Below are 17,118 nucleotides of genomic sequence, written 5' to 3' on the forward strand. Positions count from 1 at the left end.
GGATATTTTTATGTGAAGGTTTATATTTAATGTTTAATAGTACAGAGCAGAAGGAATGGTCTTCTGCCTAATGCTCTTGATTGAGGCTTAAAAATTCTGGGTTTGACTCCTCCTATTTTTGCCTCTGGCTTTGCAGAACTCTGGACAAGTCATTCACTATCCACTTTAGTTCCATATCTACAAAATGGGATTATTATTTCCTGCCATATAGAGAAGATTAGAATGAATACGTTAAGGTGTGAGGCAAGGGGCATGGGCACCTGAAAACAAAAGTTCTAGGAAATCTTCAAGCTGTTCTGATCCTAATGGTCCTGAATGCCTATAGGAATGAGACTCATACAAATTTGATATGTGCAGTGGGGCCTGGAGATCCAGCTCCACTCCCTGGAAGGGGGTGAGCCTTTGGACAGAAGGGGTGGGACTGGGGCTAGATTCTCCTGGGCAGCCTCAGGGCTCTCCCCTCCCTAAGAAGCCTCAAAGCTGCCTAGAGCATGGCACAGTGGTGGCCTGAGCCCTTTTAAATTGCTGGGCACCAAGGCAACTGCGCCCTTCCTGCTCACGGTCATTGGTGGGCCTCGATGTATGAACAACTGAACTTGAGAAATACACCAATAGTGATTTTCTGTGCCCAAAACAGGAACTTCTACCACACTTTGTTGAATATTAGAGCATATTGCCATCTGGCTGATTTGCTCAGAACATTCTTGTAGGTTTCAAGGCCCAGGGTGTATCATCCATATCTCACTCTGTGTCAGCAAAAAATGAAAGAGTGGAGTGTGCTGCAAATGGTTTTCTCCTTCTTGTAAGGCAATCAAAAATGTTTCACTTGCTGATACACAAAATCACTCTTGAAGAGACAACCAGTAAAACGTTCAAAAATACCAAAATGTTCTAGGAGCCTACCTGACTTATGAGGAGGGTGGGGGTGGGGAGGGAAGAAAGAAAAGGTCATGTTTAGTCTTGAGAAAGACACAAGGGAGCGGTATCTGAAGTCTTCAGCTCTGTTAAGGATTTTAAAAAGAGGACTGTGCGCAATTATTCTCCATATTCACTGAGTTTAGAACAAGAAGTGATGTGCTTAATGTGGCAAAGGGGATTTAAATTAATGTAAAATATAAAGACAGTTAAATTGTGGCATAGACTTCCAATGAAGGCTGTGGAATCCCCCTCACTGGAGGTTTTTAAGAACAGGTTGGAAAAAAAACATGTCGGGGATCTAGGTTTTCATTTGTCCTCCCTCAGTGCAGGAATTCTATTTCATAAATCCTTGAGGTCACTTCCATCCTTACATTTCTGTGATTCCATCTCACAGAAAATCAATGGGAACTAGGATCCCAAGTTGCTAAATCTTCTGTATATGGGACTTTACTTCACAATTCTCTCAGGTGCTTTTGAAAACTATTACCCAACATTTACAGTTAGGTTGTCTAAAGTGTGATTTAAGGATGAGATGCAGTTCACGGAGCTCTTATATGTGTGGTTTGTCATTGCTATAAGGATAGGTACGTAGTTACTAATATGACGGCACCAAATTAGAGATGATGTTACTAAAGGGGCAACTCCATTAAAACAAAATCTGAGAACATAACCAATGTGAACTAGATGTTTGCAGAATCCTGAGCAGACTCAGTTGTAACTCGGAGTGCAAAGTTAAGTGATGGGCCTTCTCTCAAACCAAGACAACTCCTGACTACTAACACAGCAAGATTGTTGCCCTCTTGTAGTAAGTTTATGGTGTGAACAAAGCTGCCTAGCTACAGACATTTCACAATATATTTATATTTCTTCTATTAAGAATGTAAAAAGAACATGACAGTATTATGTGTGCATTTACTTTGATTTTAACACAGAACAGATTACATGTAAATTAGTTTAATCCTTGAAGCGGTGGGCAAGATGTCTATCAGGCATTTGGTGTCACTCCTTGATCTGCATGCTAATTTCTGAATAGTTAGTTTCATTTTTCTCTGAGATCAGAAATGATTATTCTTATTCAGCCATTATTACTAGCATCTGCTAGGGCCCATTAGCAAGTCTATCTCAGCCTGTAAAGGTATAGATGGTGATGGATGTACTTTTTACTCTGAAACTTTGTGAGGAAAATTTCAAACACGAAAAATAAACAATAAAAGTGCAGTGTTTCCTACTGAAGAACAGGTATAAACATCAGCCTACAAAAGGTGCAAAGTGATCTCATGCAGCCTTCTGATGTTTTCCAAAGTGAAAAATTCTGCAGGCATAAAGTCTAGAAAGCATAATGATATTGTTTATCAAAAGCAAAATAACTGAGGGACTGAGAGAAACTTTTTAAACAGCAAAATAATCTGTCATGCACCCTGAAGATAATGTAAACATGCACTCACTCAAAAGCCAAGGGGAATGATTAGTCAATGCTGAACTCAAGGACCTCATTCCTGATATGTCTCCTCCAGGGCCCAATCCCATGACTAACACTAAATGTACCGGGATCTCACAGTGCTCAATCCAATACATGATTGGCCTTTAGTATGAGAGCTCTTTCTTTAGCAGGTAGAACTGAAAATATGGACCAGATTGTGTGATCCTCTGAGACATGGAGGTGGCACCAAATTTCTGAAGTTAGCACTATTGGCTTCCATGTGGCTACATCTGGAGTAAGGTTGTTATTCCCCATAAGGAGTTCAGAATCTGACCTTTAGCTTTAAAACTGAGGTTTGAGAAATCTGTTAGGTGCTTTTATCTTCTGTACTGAAGTGTTTTCCTCTATTTCCTTTCATCTTTTCTTATTTCCAGTCCCTTCCTAGGCAAAGGAACATTGATTTTTACTGTGCTTGGCAGTGCATATCTAAGTATTGTGTTCTATATGTGTGTTTATTGTTTTCTATATACTCAAATCATATTTTACCATACGGTGTTCTGATTATGATCCAATCAAAATGAATGCCCTTAACTTAGCAGACCTACATTTATTCAAGTCGGAGTGTGACAAAGAAATGGAAAGGCTTTTGTAGGATAATGTTGAAGACTTGCAACCTTTCCCCATTTGACACACAACTGTACAAATACAACGACCATTAATGTTTCTGAATATTGGGTTTCAAGTGAAATTTCTTACGGGTTATTAAAATCCTGCTTTATGTTAAGTATCCCATGTTTAGAATGATTGTGAAACTATTTTGCCTGCTAGTAAGGGTAAGGAGTTTGAAATATACTCTGCTCTGGATCTCAGCAGACAACTTTGTCTTTAACAAATTTGTGGGAAGAAGACAAGCAAACCGAAAAAGAGCAGCTTTTATAGTTAGTAGAAATTTCCCCTTTTTTCCCTTCCATTAAGTCTGTCTGAAAGTAGGTGTTTTAACATACAGCCATTTCTTGTTAACATGTGTGTGTTTATTTAGCATGATGGTGTTGTTTTTTCTTTTTTTATCTCATCTCCCACTCTGACACAGCATGTTTCATCTATATCTGGTTTCTACCATATGAGACCTTTAAAATGGCTCAGGGAAGAAATGGATTCTTGTCACTTAAATATTCACTCTCCAGATTTGTGGAAATTTGATCATTTTAACTGGTTTAAATTCTTTTTCCCTTAATGTTTGACTGTAAAACTAGAGAGTGATAACGTCAAGAATTTCAAGACACCCTACTGTACCTGTAATAATCTGTGTTAAGCATGTTTTAATTTATACATTTTCTACATACTTGTATTTACAATTTGAACCATTATTATGCTTCTCCTTTGTTTGCATGACATGATTTTATTTTATATTTTTTTCCACTCACCAGATGTTTCCAACACTTTGCTTCCCACCACTGTCATCCCCTCACTTACCACTGCAACAGTCACAACCACTGTAACCTTAACAACCAGCACAACCACATCGGCAACAGCCATCGGCACCAGAGGTACAGTATTCTTCTTTGTTATGGCCTGAGAAACCCATTATAAATAGGAAATTACAGGAAATTTTAAAGAGGACAGAAAATGCTCAGAGAGAATTCAAATACTTTGCTTAAATGTGTTTTTATATAGTGATAAATCCACATGACTATAGTTAACAAGATCTAAAAAGATTTAATAAAATATTTTTATTACTGTAGCAAGAAATGTGTAAGCTTTTATAGTGTAATTATTTAAGTTTGCACTTCTTTTTTTAAGATTAGCAAATGTAACTCTTGCATAAAATGAAAATACAGTATTTTAAATAAGCATTACTTTTTAAACTGGTTATTAGTAATATTCATAGTATTAGTATTTTTAATAAATACTAGTATTTAATTATTATTTTTGCTTCCTGGTGCTAATGTGGAATGCAAGAGAAGTATCTTGGGTTTGGAATTTCTGTACCCTTAATCCTGTTTATAGTACAATGGAGATCATTCTCATGCTTGTTTGACTTAATTTAAGGAATATCTTTAGCTTACATGAGCTAAAGTATATCATTTTAATTTTTTCCCCATAGATCTATATTTAAGGTGATGTTTCTGGTAGCATTCTTCTCTGCATTGAGATTGAATCTAGAATCAGTTTGTATGCTTGCTCTCTCATTCATAGGCCCAGCACATGCTGGTAGTGTTGCAAAGGGTGTTTGGCACTGGCAGATTGTGTGTCTTATTTCTAAAACTATTATCTTCCACTATTATCTTCCCTCTCTGATTAAGGAGCAGTTTTCAGGTATTCCAAAACAAACAAATAAAAAAGTCTCCAAGCTGGGCTTGAAGTAGAAAGTGAGAGAAGGCTTATCCATTAAAAGTATCAATGAATAAAAGACGGAGAAATACATATAAATACCCTGAAGATATATTCCCATAATAAGGTAAACGTCTCGGGAATGCTAGGACTTCATATGTTCTGAAAGCCTTTCTCTCTAGAAGCATGCTCATTATAAGCATACGAAAACTATTTTCAAGTGTATGACCTTGCAACTAAAGTATTGGATTCAGGAGACATGCTTTTTACTCCTGGCTCTACAGCTGGACTGCTGGGTGATCTGGGCAGAAAGACACCTTAAGCTCACCCCAAGCGAATGGCTGAATAATCCCCTGAGGTAGCCTGCCTGGCTTTCGTGCCATACTAACAGCCCTCCAAGATGGAAGCCTCATCTCCTCTCCACCGTCATTTTTTCTTACACCATTCTTTCTGTAGCTGAGTTGTTTTCCTGCTTGACAAGAGAAGAGACACACATTTTGTAAGCCTGCATAACTATGGCTTAAATTGTTAAAGAATTAAAACAAAAATAAATGCAGGTATTAATATAATGTGTGAACTGTCAGATAGCAAAAGAATAATTCATTATGTAATGTGCTAAATTCAACTGCTCATACGTGGGTGATTCAGTGTTGACTGACTCACTTGTGAAACGATTGTTCCTGAATGCTCAAAGCTTTATATAGCAGTGCCTCAAAACATTTCCAAAAGTCATTGCATATAACTTGGGATAAAGCACTGCATGCAGGAATTTGCGCTGGGAACTTCAAACGTTTGTGTAATATTCAGGATGTTTAAAAAAGTCAGCTTTTAATAATTTCATTGCACATCCATACCCACTTCACTTATTTTTAGGCTCTTTAAAGAGCTATAAATGACATCTGTGGATCGAAATGTAAAACACGGGTGACAGTAAATTATGGAAGGTATTGGTTTCATCAGTATGGTTAGTTTATAAATGTGAGTATTTTTATTCAGTGACCCAGAATTTCAACAGTCTGAACTGAAATCACATTGCTGTCATTTTTATTTCTCCTTTATCTTGGTGTCCGTATAGGAAGTAACAAATTGACTAGAGTGTCTGTTTTATTAAAGCTAAACTGTAAGAACTACCTGGGCAGTGTTTCCACTCCTCAACTCCTTTGATACCAGAAGAGCATTCACCATTCCCAGTTCTTTGTTTGTTCCTTCCTTCTTCTTCCACATGATCTCATTAATGTACCTCAGCACTTGGAGATATGTACAGAGAAATGAACCACAAGGCAACAGAGAAGTCATAGAAGATGCAGGGACAATGGAGACTAGCACTGTTAAACAGTGGTTGGGGCTACACTGCCCCTCGCTTTTGGAAGGGGCATGTGAATTACAGCCATTTGAACTGCAAATGGGGCACTGATATGAATATTCAGCACCTCATTTGCATAATCCAGTCACCCAGCCCATTGAAAATGCTGATTTTGCAATAAAATAGCTGTGTAGCAGGGGTTTCTTTGAAAGGGCGCCCCAAGTATGAAAGCCCTTCCCATATTCTTTTGGGAAGAAGGGTGTTTTCAAAACCAGGGCAGCCTGTAGAAGGAACCCTGGCTACTGGGCTATTTTTATTTCAAAATCAGCACTTTTGGTGGGCTGGTTGGCCACCATTATGCAAACAAGATGCTGAATATTCTTATCAGCACCTCATTTGCATTTTCAAACAGCCTTAATTCACATGTCCCTTCGGAAAGGGAGGGCTAGTATAGCCGCAGTCTGCCTCAGATAAGGAAAGAGTTGTATCTCAATGGCTATGTCTACACGTGCAGCCAACATCGAAATAGCTTATTTCGATGTTGCGACATCGAAATAGTCTATTTCGATTAATAACGTCTACACGTCCTCCAGGGCCGGCAACGTCGATGTTCAACTTCGACGTTGCTCAGCCCAACATCGAAATAGGCGCAGCGAGGGAACGTCTACACGTCAAAGTAGCACACATCGAAATAGGGATGCCAGGCACAGCTGCAGACAGGGTCACAGGGCGGACTCAACAGCAAGCCGCTCCCTTAAAGGGCCCCTCCCAGACACAGTTGCACTAAACAACACAAGATACACAGAGCTGACAACTGGTTGCAGACCCTGTGCCTGCAGCATAGATCCCCAGCTGCCGCAGAAGCAGCCAGAAGCCCTGGGCTAAGGGCTGCTGCCCACGGTGACCATAGAGCCCCGCAGGGGCTGGAGAGAGAGCATCTCTCAACCCCCCAGCTGATGGCCGCCATGGAGGACCCAGCAATTTCGACGTTGCGGGACACGGATCGTCTACACGGTCCCTACTTCGACGTTGAACGTCGAAGTAGGGAGCTATTCCTATCTCCTCATGAGGTTAGCGACTTCGACGTCTCGCCGCCTAACGTCGAAGTTAACTTCGAAATAGCGCCCGACGCGTGTAGACGCGACGGGCGCTATTTCGAAGTTGGTGCCGCTACTTCGAAGTAGCGTGCACGTGTAGACGCAGCTCATGATAGCTAGTGTATATTTGCTTTCACTACTACTAATGAATAGAATTAGTAGTGCATAATCTTAAAGGCAGTTTTGTCTGATAGTAGAATAAACTACTAGCTGTTGTATAAATATATGGAGATGCACATCTCACTGAACTGGAAGGGACCTCAGGAGGTCATTAAGTCCAGTCCCCTGCCCTCTTGGCAAGACCAAGCACCATCCCCTCTTTTTAAAAAAAAATGTATTTGCCCCAGATCCATAAATGACCCCCTCAAGTATTGTGCTCACAGCCCTAGGTTTGCAGGCCAGTGCTCAAACCACTATTTCATTACAATGTGACTGCAACTTAAAAACAAAGTTGTGTCTGTTTTCACTAAGAGGAAATTACAGTTCTTATTCCTCTCTCTCTTCCCCAGTTTCAATCAGCTGCTAACAGTTTTCAGGATTTCCCTATAGATGTAAATATATGCACCTAAATTCAAAATATGGACTATTCCGTAAGCCATGATCTTCTGTATCTCCATCTTATGAGAATTGATTCCCATACTATAATGACTTGATTATCTCATGCTGTCTTTTCTTTTCCAATCTATATTATTCTACTTCAAGAACACACTAGCTACACTAGAAGCATCTGTCAACAGACATTTCTGTCGGAAGAGATTTTCTGACAAAATGTCTGTCAACAGAGTGCAGCCATACGCTAAAGTGGATCAAAATAGCAATCCATTCTGTCAACAGAGAGTGGTTGGACTGCCTGTCCCTCTCTCGACAGAATGGCAGACCGGAGGGTCAGCAAACAGGGCTGCCCAGTGAACCAGAAGCCCTGTCTGTTGACAGAAGGTTCCCCATAGCATCCACACAGCATTTTTATTGACAGAATCTGTTGACAAAAGCGTCCTTCCTCATGTAGGAGATGCAGAAGGTTGTCGGCAAAAGAGCCGACTTTTGTCGACATACTATTGACAAAATGCATTTTGTGTGTGGATGCTCCACTAGTTTTGCTACCAGGGTTTTGTTGACAAAATTATCTAATGTAGCCATAGCTGCTGAGTCTCCAAGGCTACAACCAGATTTGGCAGATGTGGTCTTAAAGCTGGAGGTCTAAGCATATCTTGGAAACCGAAAGAAACAGAGAGCAGGACATCTGGTTAACACTGACTCCAAGATCCAACTACAGAACTTCTTTCCTAGTTCTAAACATAATACTAGCACGGAGACTCAGAACCCTGTGTCTGCACGAGCCCCTTCCTTTTAAAAGGGGCAAGTTAATGAGCGGGTTCGAAAGATGCTAATGAGGCCTTGCAATGAATATGCAGTGTCTCATTAGCATAATGGCGGCTGCGGTGATTCGAAAGTGCGGCTTTTCAAATCGTGCACCACCCGTGGAGACGGGACCTTCCAAAAGGACCCCCTCCACCCCTCAATTTTTGAAAGCCGTTCGTCATAACACCAGATAGGAAAAAGGGCTCTCAAAAACTGCGGGGGTCCTTTCGGGAGGTCGCATCTCCATGGGCGGCACGCGATTTGAAAAGCCGCATTTCCAAATCGCTGTGGCCACCATTATGCTAATGAGGTTCTGCATATTCATTGCAGCACCTCATTAGCATCTTTTGAACCTGCTCATTAGCATGCCCCTTTCAAAAGGAAGGGGCTCGTGTAGACCCAGCCAAAAGAGTCAAAATCTTCTCTTGTAGACTGCTGAGGAATTTCGGACTAAGTTTTTAAAAAAAAAATCTAATCCACCTACACAGCAACTTCAGGAGGCACCAGCTATTTATACAAACGTTCAAGAATAGTTGTGTCTGAAGAAAAAAAAAAAAAAGATTCTTACCAGCTCTGCCTCTTTCTTGGCATGTGGCATGTTTCTCCTGACTCTGGAAGAGCTCTGAGATCCTATAGCTGTACAATTAGGAGAATTTCTGACTTGAGGGTCCTATGTGTTTAAAGAAACCCAGATATTTTTCCAGAAAGAGAAAGGGATCTCTAAAAGTCACCCAGACAGAATTCATTTCAAAAGTTGTTAAAGGGTAAAATATGACCTTTCTTCTATTCAAATTCCAGCTCCAATAGGCAAAAATGTGTCGGGTATGTTTATACCTACACAGGCCTTCTGAGATATCTACAGAAAAACCTTCATGCCTTCAGTGTCTTCTAGCATTTAGTACTGATGTTATCAATTTCTGTATAAAGCCTGCCATCAAAGAGTGTAAATGAGAGAGGGTATCCTCATAATGACCATTTTTATCAAAACTTTAGAGTCCTGACATGGATCATAATATTTCCTGTGTGTTATTCATATCTAGAGATTTCCAATAATGAACAATAAATGGAACATATGAGCAGTGGTTTTTTGGTGCCAGTTCTTGCTGGCACCTCAGCAGTGCCAGCCATAGGATTGGCTGGTGGGGAGCTGGCTGAGTACCAGCTCCCATTTTCTTTAAATACATAACAGCCACTGCATATAAGAAACAAGACAGAAAAATTTCCATTTCACTTGTTACCCGCTCCTGCCACCCCGCAGTGAAGGGTATCCCTCCACCCCAGTAAAGCCCCATGGCTGGCTCATGTCAGCTGATGCAGGCTCAAGTAGCTTGCAAATGAAGTATAAATGCCCAGGCTACAATTTGATAGCCCCAAGCCCTGCAAACTAATATGCACTGACACAGGCCATCTGTGTGTTTTATTACAGTGGAGATATACCATAAATGATTGCCTATAGAGTCTGCTCCACTCTTTTCTGCCAAAAACATATTAATTTCATATTTATATCATACTTAGATGCCAAGCTATTTTTATGATCTCCCATACTTTGAATACTGCACCTTCGAAAAGATAGGTATCTAGCAACTGAAATTTACTTGTGTTTTCAGTGTTATCTTCAGAAACTTATTTTTAATTTGAGGCTCCTTTGCCCTTTGGGAGGGAACTAACTGCCCCAGCCCTGATATAGGACTACTTAGTGAGACCATTTCTCATGCTGAGCAGACCCTTACTATATTACTGCAGCCCAACTGATTTCAGTGGGATGACCCATGGTTTAATGTGATATTCATGGATTTTAATTTGTGAATCTATTAAAGCCATGAAGAGAACATTAGATTATCTAATCTGGCTTTCTTTATAGCAGATGCCATTTTGCCCATTTACTCCTGTATTGAGCCCAATAACTTGTGTTTGACTAAAGTATATTGCCCAGAAAAGCAGTCACAAATAGGATTTTAAGACTTCCCTTGGCACTTTGTTCCAATGACTAATAACACTCCATGTTTAAAAAATGTGTTCCTCACTGCTAATTTGAATTTGTCTAGCTTTAATTTCCACCCATTGGTTCTTATGATTTTCTTTACTACATTAAAGCCCTTTCCATTCATTCAGTGTGAATAAAAGCATGAGAATCTGCCCTAGAATTATCAATCATATTGCACCTGAGCTGGCTGAATCCACAAGCATCTGACTCTTATTAAGATCTTGCTGTTTTTTGGTTTGCATTTTGAGGGATTAGTCTCATATAAATACAGTATCAAGGATGCAGGCTTTTTAAAGGAAATACAGCAGGTTTCTATTTGGCAGTTAAGGAAGGTATGCCAGTAGCATCTGATGTCTTGTTGCTATGCTTAATTTAAATTAGATCCAATGGCGCACATATATATATATATATATATATATATATATATAAAATCACCTGATATTTTAAGGGGGCTATTAAAGTCCCCTTTATATATATATATATATATATATATATATATATATATGTATGTATATATTTAGATTTTAGGAGATTTTTATGGACTTTAATAGCCCCCTTAAAATATCAGGTGATTTTTTTTAAAGTATTCTATAATGTAGAGTTTTGACATGCTATTTCTATTACAGTAGGGTCTCGACATTTGCGAGGGTTCCATTTTGAGAACCCTCGCAAATGCTGAATTTTGCAAATAGCTCCCGCCTGGAGCCCAGCTGCCAGGGCTCCCACCTGGAGCCCTGGTAGAAGTGGCGGCTGCCTGCCAGCACTCTTGCCTGGAGCCCCGGGGGGAAAGCGGCAGCTGTCAGCACTCCTGCATGGCCATTTCAAAGTTTTGTGCCAGTGTACACACGGCCTATATAGAGTAATAGATATTTTGGAGCATAAGCTTTTGTGGGTAAAGACTCGCTTAGTCAGATGCATGAATATGCACAAACCGAGTCTTTGCCCATGGAAGCTTATGTTCCAAACATCTGTTAGTTTATAAGGTGCCACAGGACTTCTTGTTGTTTTTTGAAGATACAGACTAACTCGGCTACTCCTCTGGTACTTGAAACACAGTTAACAACTAACAGTGTGAACTTCATGAGACACTGACTTGATGCTAATTATACTAAGGTTTGAGAATAAAGGTAACCATAGGAAAACCTGAAGTTTCAGTATTACCTATCACAATAAAATAATACCCAATCTGCAAAGCACGACCTTGGAGATGGGTCTACTCTGGCCTATTACTGTTCACATTCATATAACATTAAAGTAATATATTTAAGTTGTCTTAAATTCAAAGTATAATTGTGTATATATCTAACTGAATTTGATGACTTCTCTCATTTTTAAATGATCTTCAAATACACTGTCTATACTGATTATAATTTGACTTCCTCCAGAAAAGAAAACATCAAACAGATTAATACAAGAGCTGCCTGTACTTCTAACAAACTAGATTAAAATGTATCTCTTTCTTAAATAAGAAACAGAAAATATTGCAACAGGTTCATTTGTTTAAAACAGGACAAAAATATGTCAAGGCTAATGTTATGCTGCAGTATATTTATCATGTAGGGAAAGGGGTGGGAATAGAACCAACAATATTAAAAGGAAAAAGGGCAGCATATTTAATCCCAGTAATTCATTGTTACTGGAATCTTAAACACCCCTCAACACTGTGTAGGTGAAAGACATAGAAGGATGGGAGAGGAGGGACAAATCAGGTTTGAAGTGTATAGTATCCTAAATGGTTATATCTAATCTTGGCCAAGGTATTTTCCTCATCTTCAAAAAATTACAAACTCATCTACTTTTAGGAATACAGGATGGAAAAACCTTATTCAATAACACTTGACTCACTGTCTGAAAATAAAAGACTGAAAGGAAAAGTATAAATGGAAGAGAGTGAAAAAAATGAAATTCAGAACTGACACTAGGAAGTACTTTTCACTCAAAGAGAAATACAATTTTTCAATAGCCTATTGAGCCAAGTTTGGAATTGAAGGTACTGAGGTCATTAAAGAAGAAGCGAGATACCATTCTGGAGGAACTGTGTTAACCAAGATGACTTGCAATAGGCTGAATGGCCTTTTCCTTTCCTCCAAATTTATGTTCTTTTTGAAAAACTTTGATTACAAGTCATCCTGCTGTGATTTAGATAGCATGAATTCAGAAGAAGTGAATCGAATCCCTTCAATCAAGGATGCTTGGGTTTCTTTCCAGTCTGAATTCTTGCCAGTCTGTAATAGAAAACTACCAGTTGGGTGGGTGCTGGCCGGGGGAAGAGGATCAGGAGTGGCAATTTCCCTTAATATGCAATTACTTTTTATGAGGTGAAAAGGGAAGAGACAAGACTTCTGGACAACAAAGGCTAGCATTATAAATCATTGTAGTAATATGTTATGGACAGATAGAAGTGACAGAGAAGATTTTAAAAAGCCATTTGATATATTTTAAGACAGTAAAAATGTCTTTTACTAATAAGTCTCTGCAAGACATATCAGGTGAAGTATTATGTTCTGAGTCATCTAGAAATGAGGCAACTTGTTTTTATGAAATCAGTATTCTGTGTCAGTCATCTCTGAGTTTTTGAACCACATGCATAGACACAATAGAGAATCACTTGTTTTGTGATGCTATTAACATTAATATAGGACATGAACACCAGGAAAGGGTTAAAATTTGACATCTACCAGCTCTTGTGCTCAGTACTGAACAAAGTGAGTTTTTAATGTTTGGGAATGGAGAGTGGGGTGTGATTTAAATTTTGTCCGCCTTCGTGCAATACACATGGTTACCAAAGACACAGCTTTAGATTCTTTAACATTAGCGTTATCCTCCATTTTGTCCTTCTACACCCAATTCCATGAAACTTGGGGAAAATTTTAAAGAGCTGTTGTGTTTCCATATCTGTAATTTTGAAATTGGTTGTGCCCTTTTTCAGAATGATGAGCAATTCTAAGTTGTTTAGCCTTTAAAGTGACATCTAAATTTCTAGATGCTGCTGAATTTTGGTACCTTGCAGTCCCTACTCATTCTCTGAAGCGTAGGTTTCCAATATTTCCGGAGTTACTAAAGCAAAGAGGAAACAAGTCCTTTATTACATCAGGTTGGCACTCCTCTGCTGCATGATATCCTGCCAAGTACTTTCTGAGAGCTATTATAGGCTTACAGTCCTTTTGGGACCCTTTTGGATAATAGGTCCCTTGTAGCATAGTGTGGCTATTGGGAATGCTGGCAGCAAGACCATAGGAATCCAATTTGCTTATTGTCTTTCTGTGACTGGGACTCACACATCCTTACTTCCTGGCACATTAGGGCAATGCCCTCTCATTCTGACCAAATTCTTTCTGTTGCTAAACTCTCTGACTCCACCATTAAAATGAGGATTCTAGTCTTGACTTTAGACACAGAGTGAACTTCTCCACATTATGATTATGAAAAAGTAAAACTGTTAGTAAGTGAACTGTTAATTCTAATATCTGTTAGTCTATAAGGTACCACAGGATTTCTTGTTGTTTTTGAAGATACAGACTAACTCGGCTACCTCTCTGTTAGCCGATGGCTGGGTAATGAGTAGTCTGTGAGCCTAATTACATCCGAGTCTTTGACTGCTAGGACCGACAGTCCCTTCGCAGCGGGCAGCCAGAATGGATGACGGATGCCCCAGAGATTCACCTGAGTCTTTAACTGCTAGGACAGGCAGTTCCTTTGCAGTGGGCAGCCAGTGTGGCTGACGGGTGCCCCAAAGGTTGGTGCAGAGAGTTTATTTCACCCGAGTCTTTAACTGCTAGGACCGACTGTCCCTTTGCAGCAGGCAGCCAGGGATGCTGACAGGTGCCCCAGGAGTCTGTCCCATGGAGGTGACATGACTCAGCGCTCAGCCTTTTACTGCACCTTACCACTGACCAGGCTGATATAGCCAAATGGCTAAGGTTCTTTGTTTTGTGTTTGGCCAAGTTATAGTAACTGGAAGGAGTCAGGCTGAAAGCTTAAATGGTTACTATTTATTAAAAGCAGAAATAAGAAATCTTAATGGTTACAAGGTTATTGCTCTATCTTCTTAACTACTAGTGGGATGATACATATGGCATACCAATTAGATTACAAATGAAAAGTTACACATTGAGGACAAAACGCCTCAGCCTACAGAACTCTTACTGTTGAATGTGCACAAAAGTACATTGCAGGTGTAATTCTCACCCCTGCGTCCTTCGACTCCTGGCGTAGCCAAACATCGTTCACTCAATCCTTCAAGAAGAAGAGTACGAGGAGGGCGTCCCTGGGGTCCTTGGGAGGCAATGACCTTACCCTACTGGCAGGTATAGGTAATTGGAGCCCAGTTAGAGTGAACTGCCGGGCCCATCTTTATACCCCTTGGGTCACACACACTCTTCCTTATCTAAAGACGCCAATTGTACTGGTTCGCCTTTGTGACACCAGTTCTTACAAGGGAGTTGCAACTTAATTTACACTTGTAAGACAGAGATAACTAAATCGTTAAGACAGAACATTCTTCTTGTATGGGCACGAGATTCCTCTCCTGGGACGATGTGTAGGCATTTCAATTATCAATACCAGCCGAGGGCAGTTTGAGGCCCTGTGGTCATCGGCTGGCCTGTTAGCCCTCTTAGTTCTTCCGTTGTCTGTGCTCTGAGGCATCAAAGACTGTGCTTGAGATTAGCACATCTGTGCTCCCAGGCATCAAAACTGTGCTGTTTCCCTTTTTCCTTTGTGCTCTGAGGCACTTAAGAGGGGTAAGATGGAGTAGAGCAGGGGGATTCTGTCTGGCTATACTCTCTGATGCTTGTTAATTCTTAGTAGTTTGAGCTACTTAAAGTATAACTCACAATAGAAACAGTGTAGTTCCCATTATTACTATAATAAATTGATTAGTTGTAAGCACACCCATTGACTGGTATTGTATCTTCTGCTGTGGGTGTACTACACAGTTCTTTTTTAAACATGTCCTTGTGGATGCTCCACTTCCCATTAGATCCATAGGGACATACATTTCAGAAAAGTACAGTTACTAAAAAAAAAAGTGGGTGACTTCCCCCTGCATGTACAAAGTAAGAGCCTCTCAGAAGTTCAGAGCAGGGACTCAGTCTGGATGTATGACCACATCCTTACGAGACCCAGCAGAATAAATAATGCATAATAAAAATGACCTTGCAATTCAGGCCCTGGTTCAGGAAAATACTAAGGATTGTGTTTAATTTTAAGTGCACGTTTAAGTGCTGTCATCAGCGGGGATGAGATATTGCCTCTCTCGCTGGGACATGTGTTCTAGGAAGCATTATGGATGGCGTATTTGTTACTGTGAGCCAGGGACTCAGCAGCTGCAAGTGGGAAGGTTAACACAGCTCCTCCAGAAACCCAAACTAGCAGGGGAGGGGGTTGTAATTAAGATGAACCATTCAGGTTGTGGACACCCTCAGAGATGTGCCTCAAATGGGGCTTTCAGTCATCAACAGAGACAGCCAGGTATTTGGGTATAAAAAGCTGACCGTGAACTGACAGCAGGTTGTTCTCTTGATTCAGCAAATGGACAAGGTTCTAATCCTTCTTGAAAGATTGGAAGGACTTTGACTTACATCTGGCGAGCTTGTAGCATGGGTACAGAAACTTTTATTGTTTTTTTTACCTGTTACACATTGTTGTAGCTTCTGGAGATGTTTAACCATGAGTTAGTGGTGCAGAAATCACAGCAAGGTGCAGAGATTTCTGCAAGTGTAAACCCCTGGTGTGGGAAGAGAGATACAACACTCTTCAGCTGTGTCTACGCCAGCCCCTTCCATTCAGAAGGGGCATGTTAAAGAGCGAATTTGAAATATGCTAATGAGGAAATGCCATGAATATACAGTGCCTCATTAGCATAATGGTGGCCGTGGTGATTCAAAAGTGCAGCTTTCGAATCATGTGCCACCCGTGGAGATGGGGATTTTTCATAAGGCCCCTCAGTCTTCTCCTAACACCAGATAGGAAGAAGGGGCTTTTGAAAACTGAGGGGTCCTTTCGAAAGGTCCCCATCTCCACGGGCAGCGCGCAATTCAAAAGCCGCACTTTCAAATCGCCGCGGCCACCATTATGCCTCAGCATCTTTCGAACTTGCTCTTTAACATGCCCCTTCCAAAAGGCAGGAGCTCGTGTAGACACAGCTTTCATGAAAGAAGTGGTAAACAGGAGCCTGAAACTTTGCACAGGTGCCCTGAAGGAAGACTGTGGATGGGTCAAAGGTGCAGTTGACCCTGAAATTGTGACAAGGGATGCTTCTCTGATTTCACGTCCAGGTTTTCTATAAAATAACATCTTCATTCCATTAACTCCCATATCACCAGAGACTCTGGTCAGTGCCTGGGTATATTTGAAATATGCTAGTCTGTCCATAGCTTTTAATGTGGTGACTGCAGTGTGGTAATGCTAATCCTTTCTGCTCCTAGGAATTTCAGTGGAAAACTCAAAAAAAGAACTGTGCATATTTAAATTAACTGGTATCTAAAATTCACCCTTTTTGGTCAAGTAAATGATTATTAAGTCACAGATGACACATAGCTGGAGTGATAGAAGGAGTGACCTCCTACTTTGAAGTACTGGGTCTATGAAATTGCATATGAAGATATAGCCTGCCTCAAAGAAAGTATACTCTAAGTTTACTGGTGATGAAAGTTTGTTAGTAATGCATAGTGAGATGAAAAATTATTTTTGGCCACCTATTAGA

General features: G+C 40.2%; 1 protein-coding gene across 2 annotated transcripts in view; it reads left to right on the top strand.

The window, feature by feature from the left end:
• The window catches only part of CADM2 (cell adhesion molecule 2), a 1,036,826-nt gene that overhangs the window by 977,226 nt on the left and 42,482 nt on the right, over positions 1–17,118 (top strand). For both annotated transcript variants that reach the window (XM_074997734.1, XM_074997742.1), the window contains one exon: positions 3,766–3,885. In XM_074997734.1, coding sequence (XP_074853835.1) covers positions 3,766–3,885 — 120 coding nt within the window. The remainder of the gene's footprint in view (positions 1–3,765; positions 3,886–17,118) is intronic.

This window comes from Carettochelys insculpta, chromosome 1 (assembly GCF_033958435.1).
Source record: "Carettochelys insculpta isolate YL-2023 chromosome 1, ASM3395843v1, whole genome shotgun sequence".
Classification (NCBI taxonomy): domain Eukaryota; kingdom Metazoa; phylum Chordata; order Testudines; family Carettochelyidae; genus Carettochelys; species Carettochelys insculpta.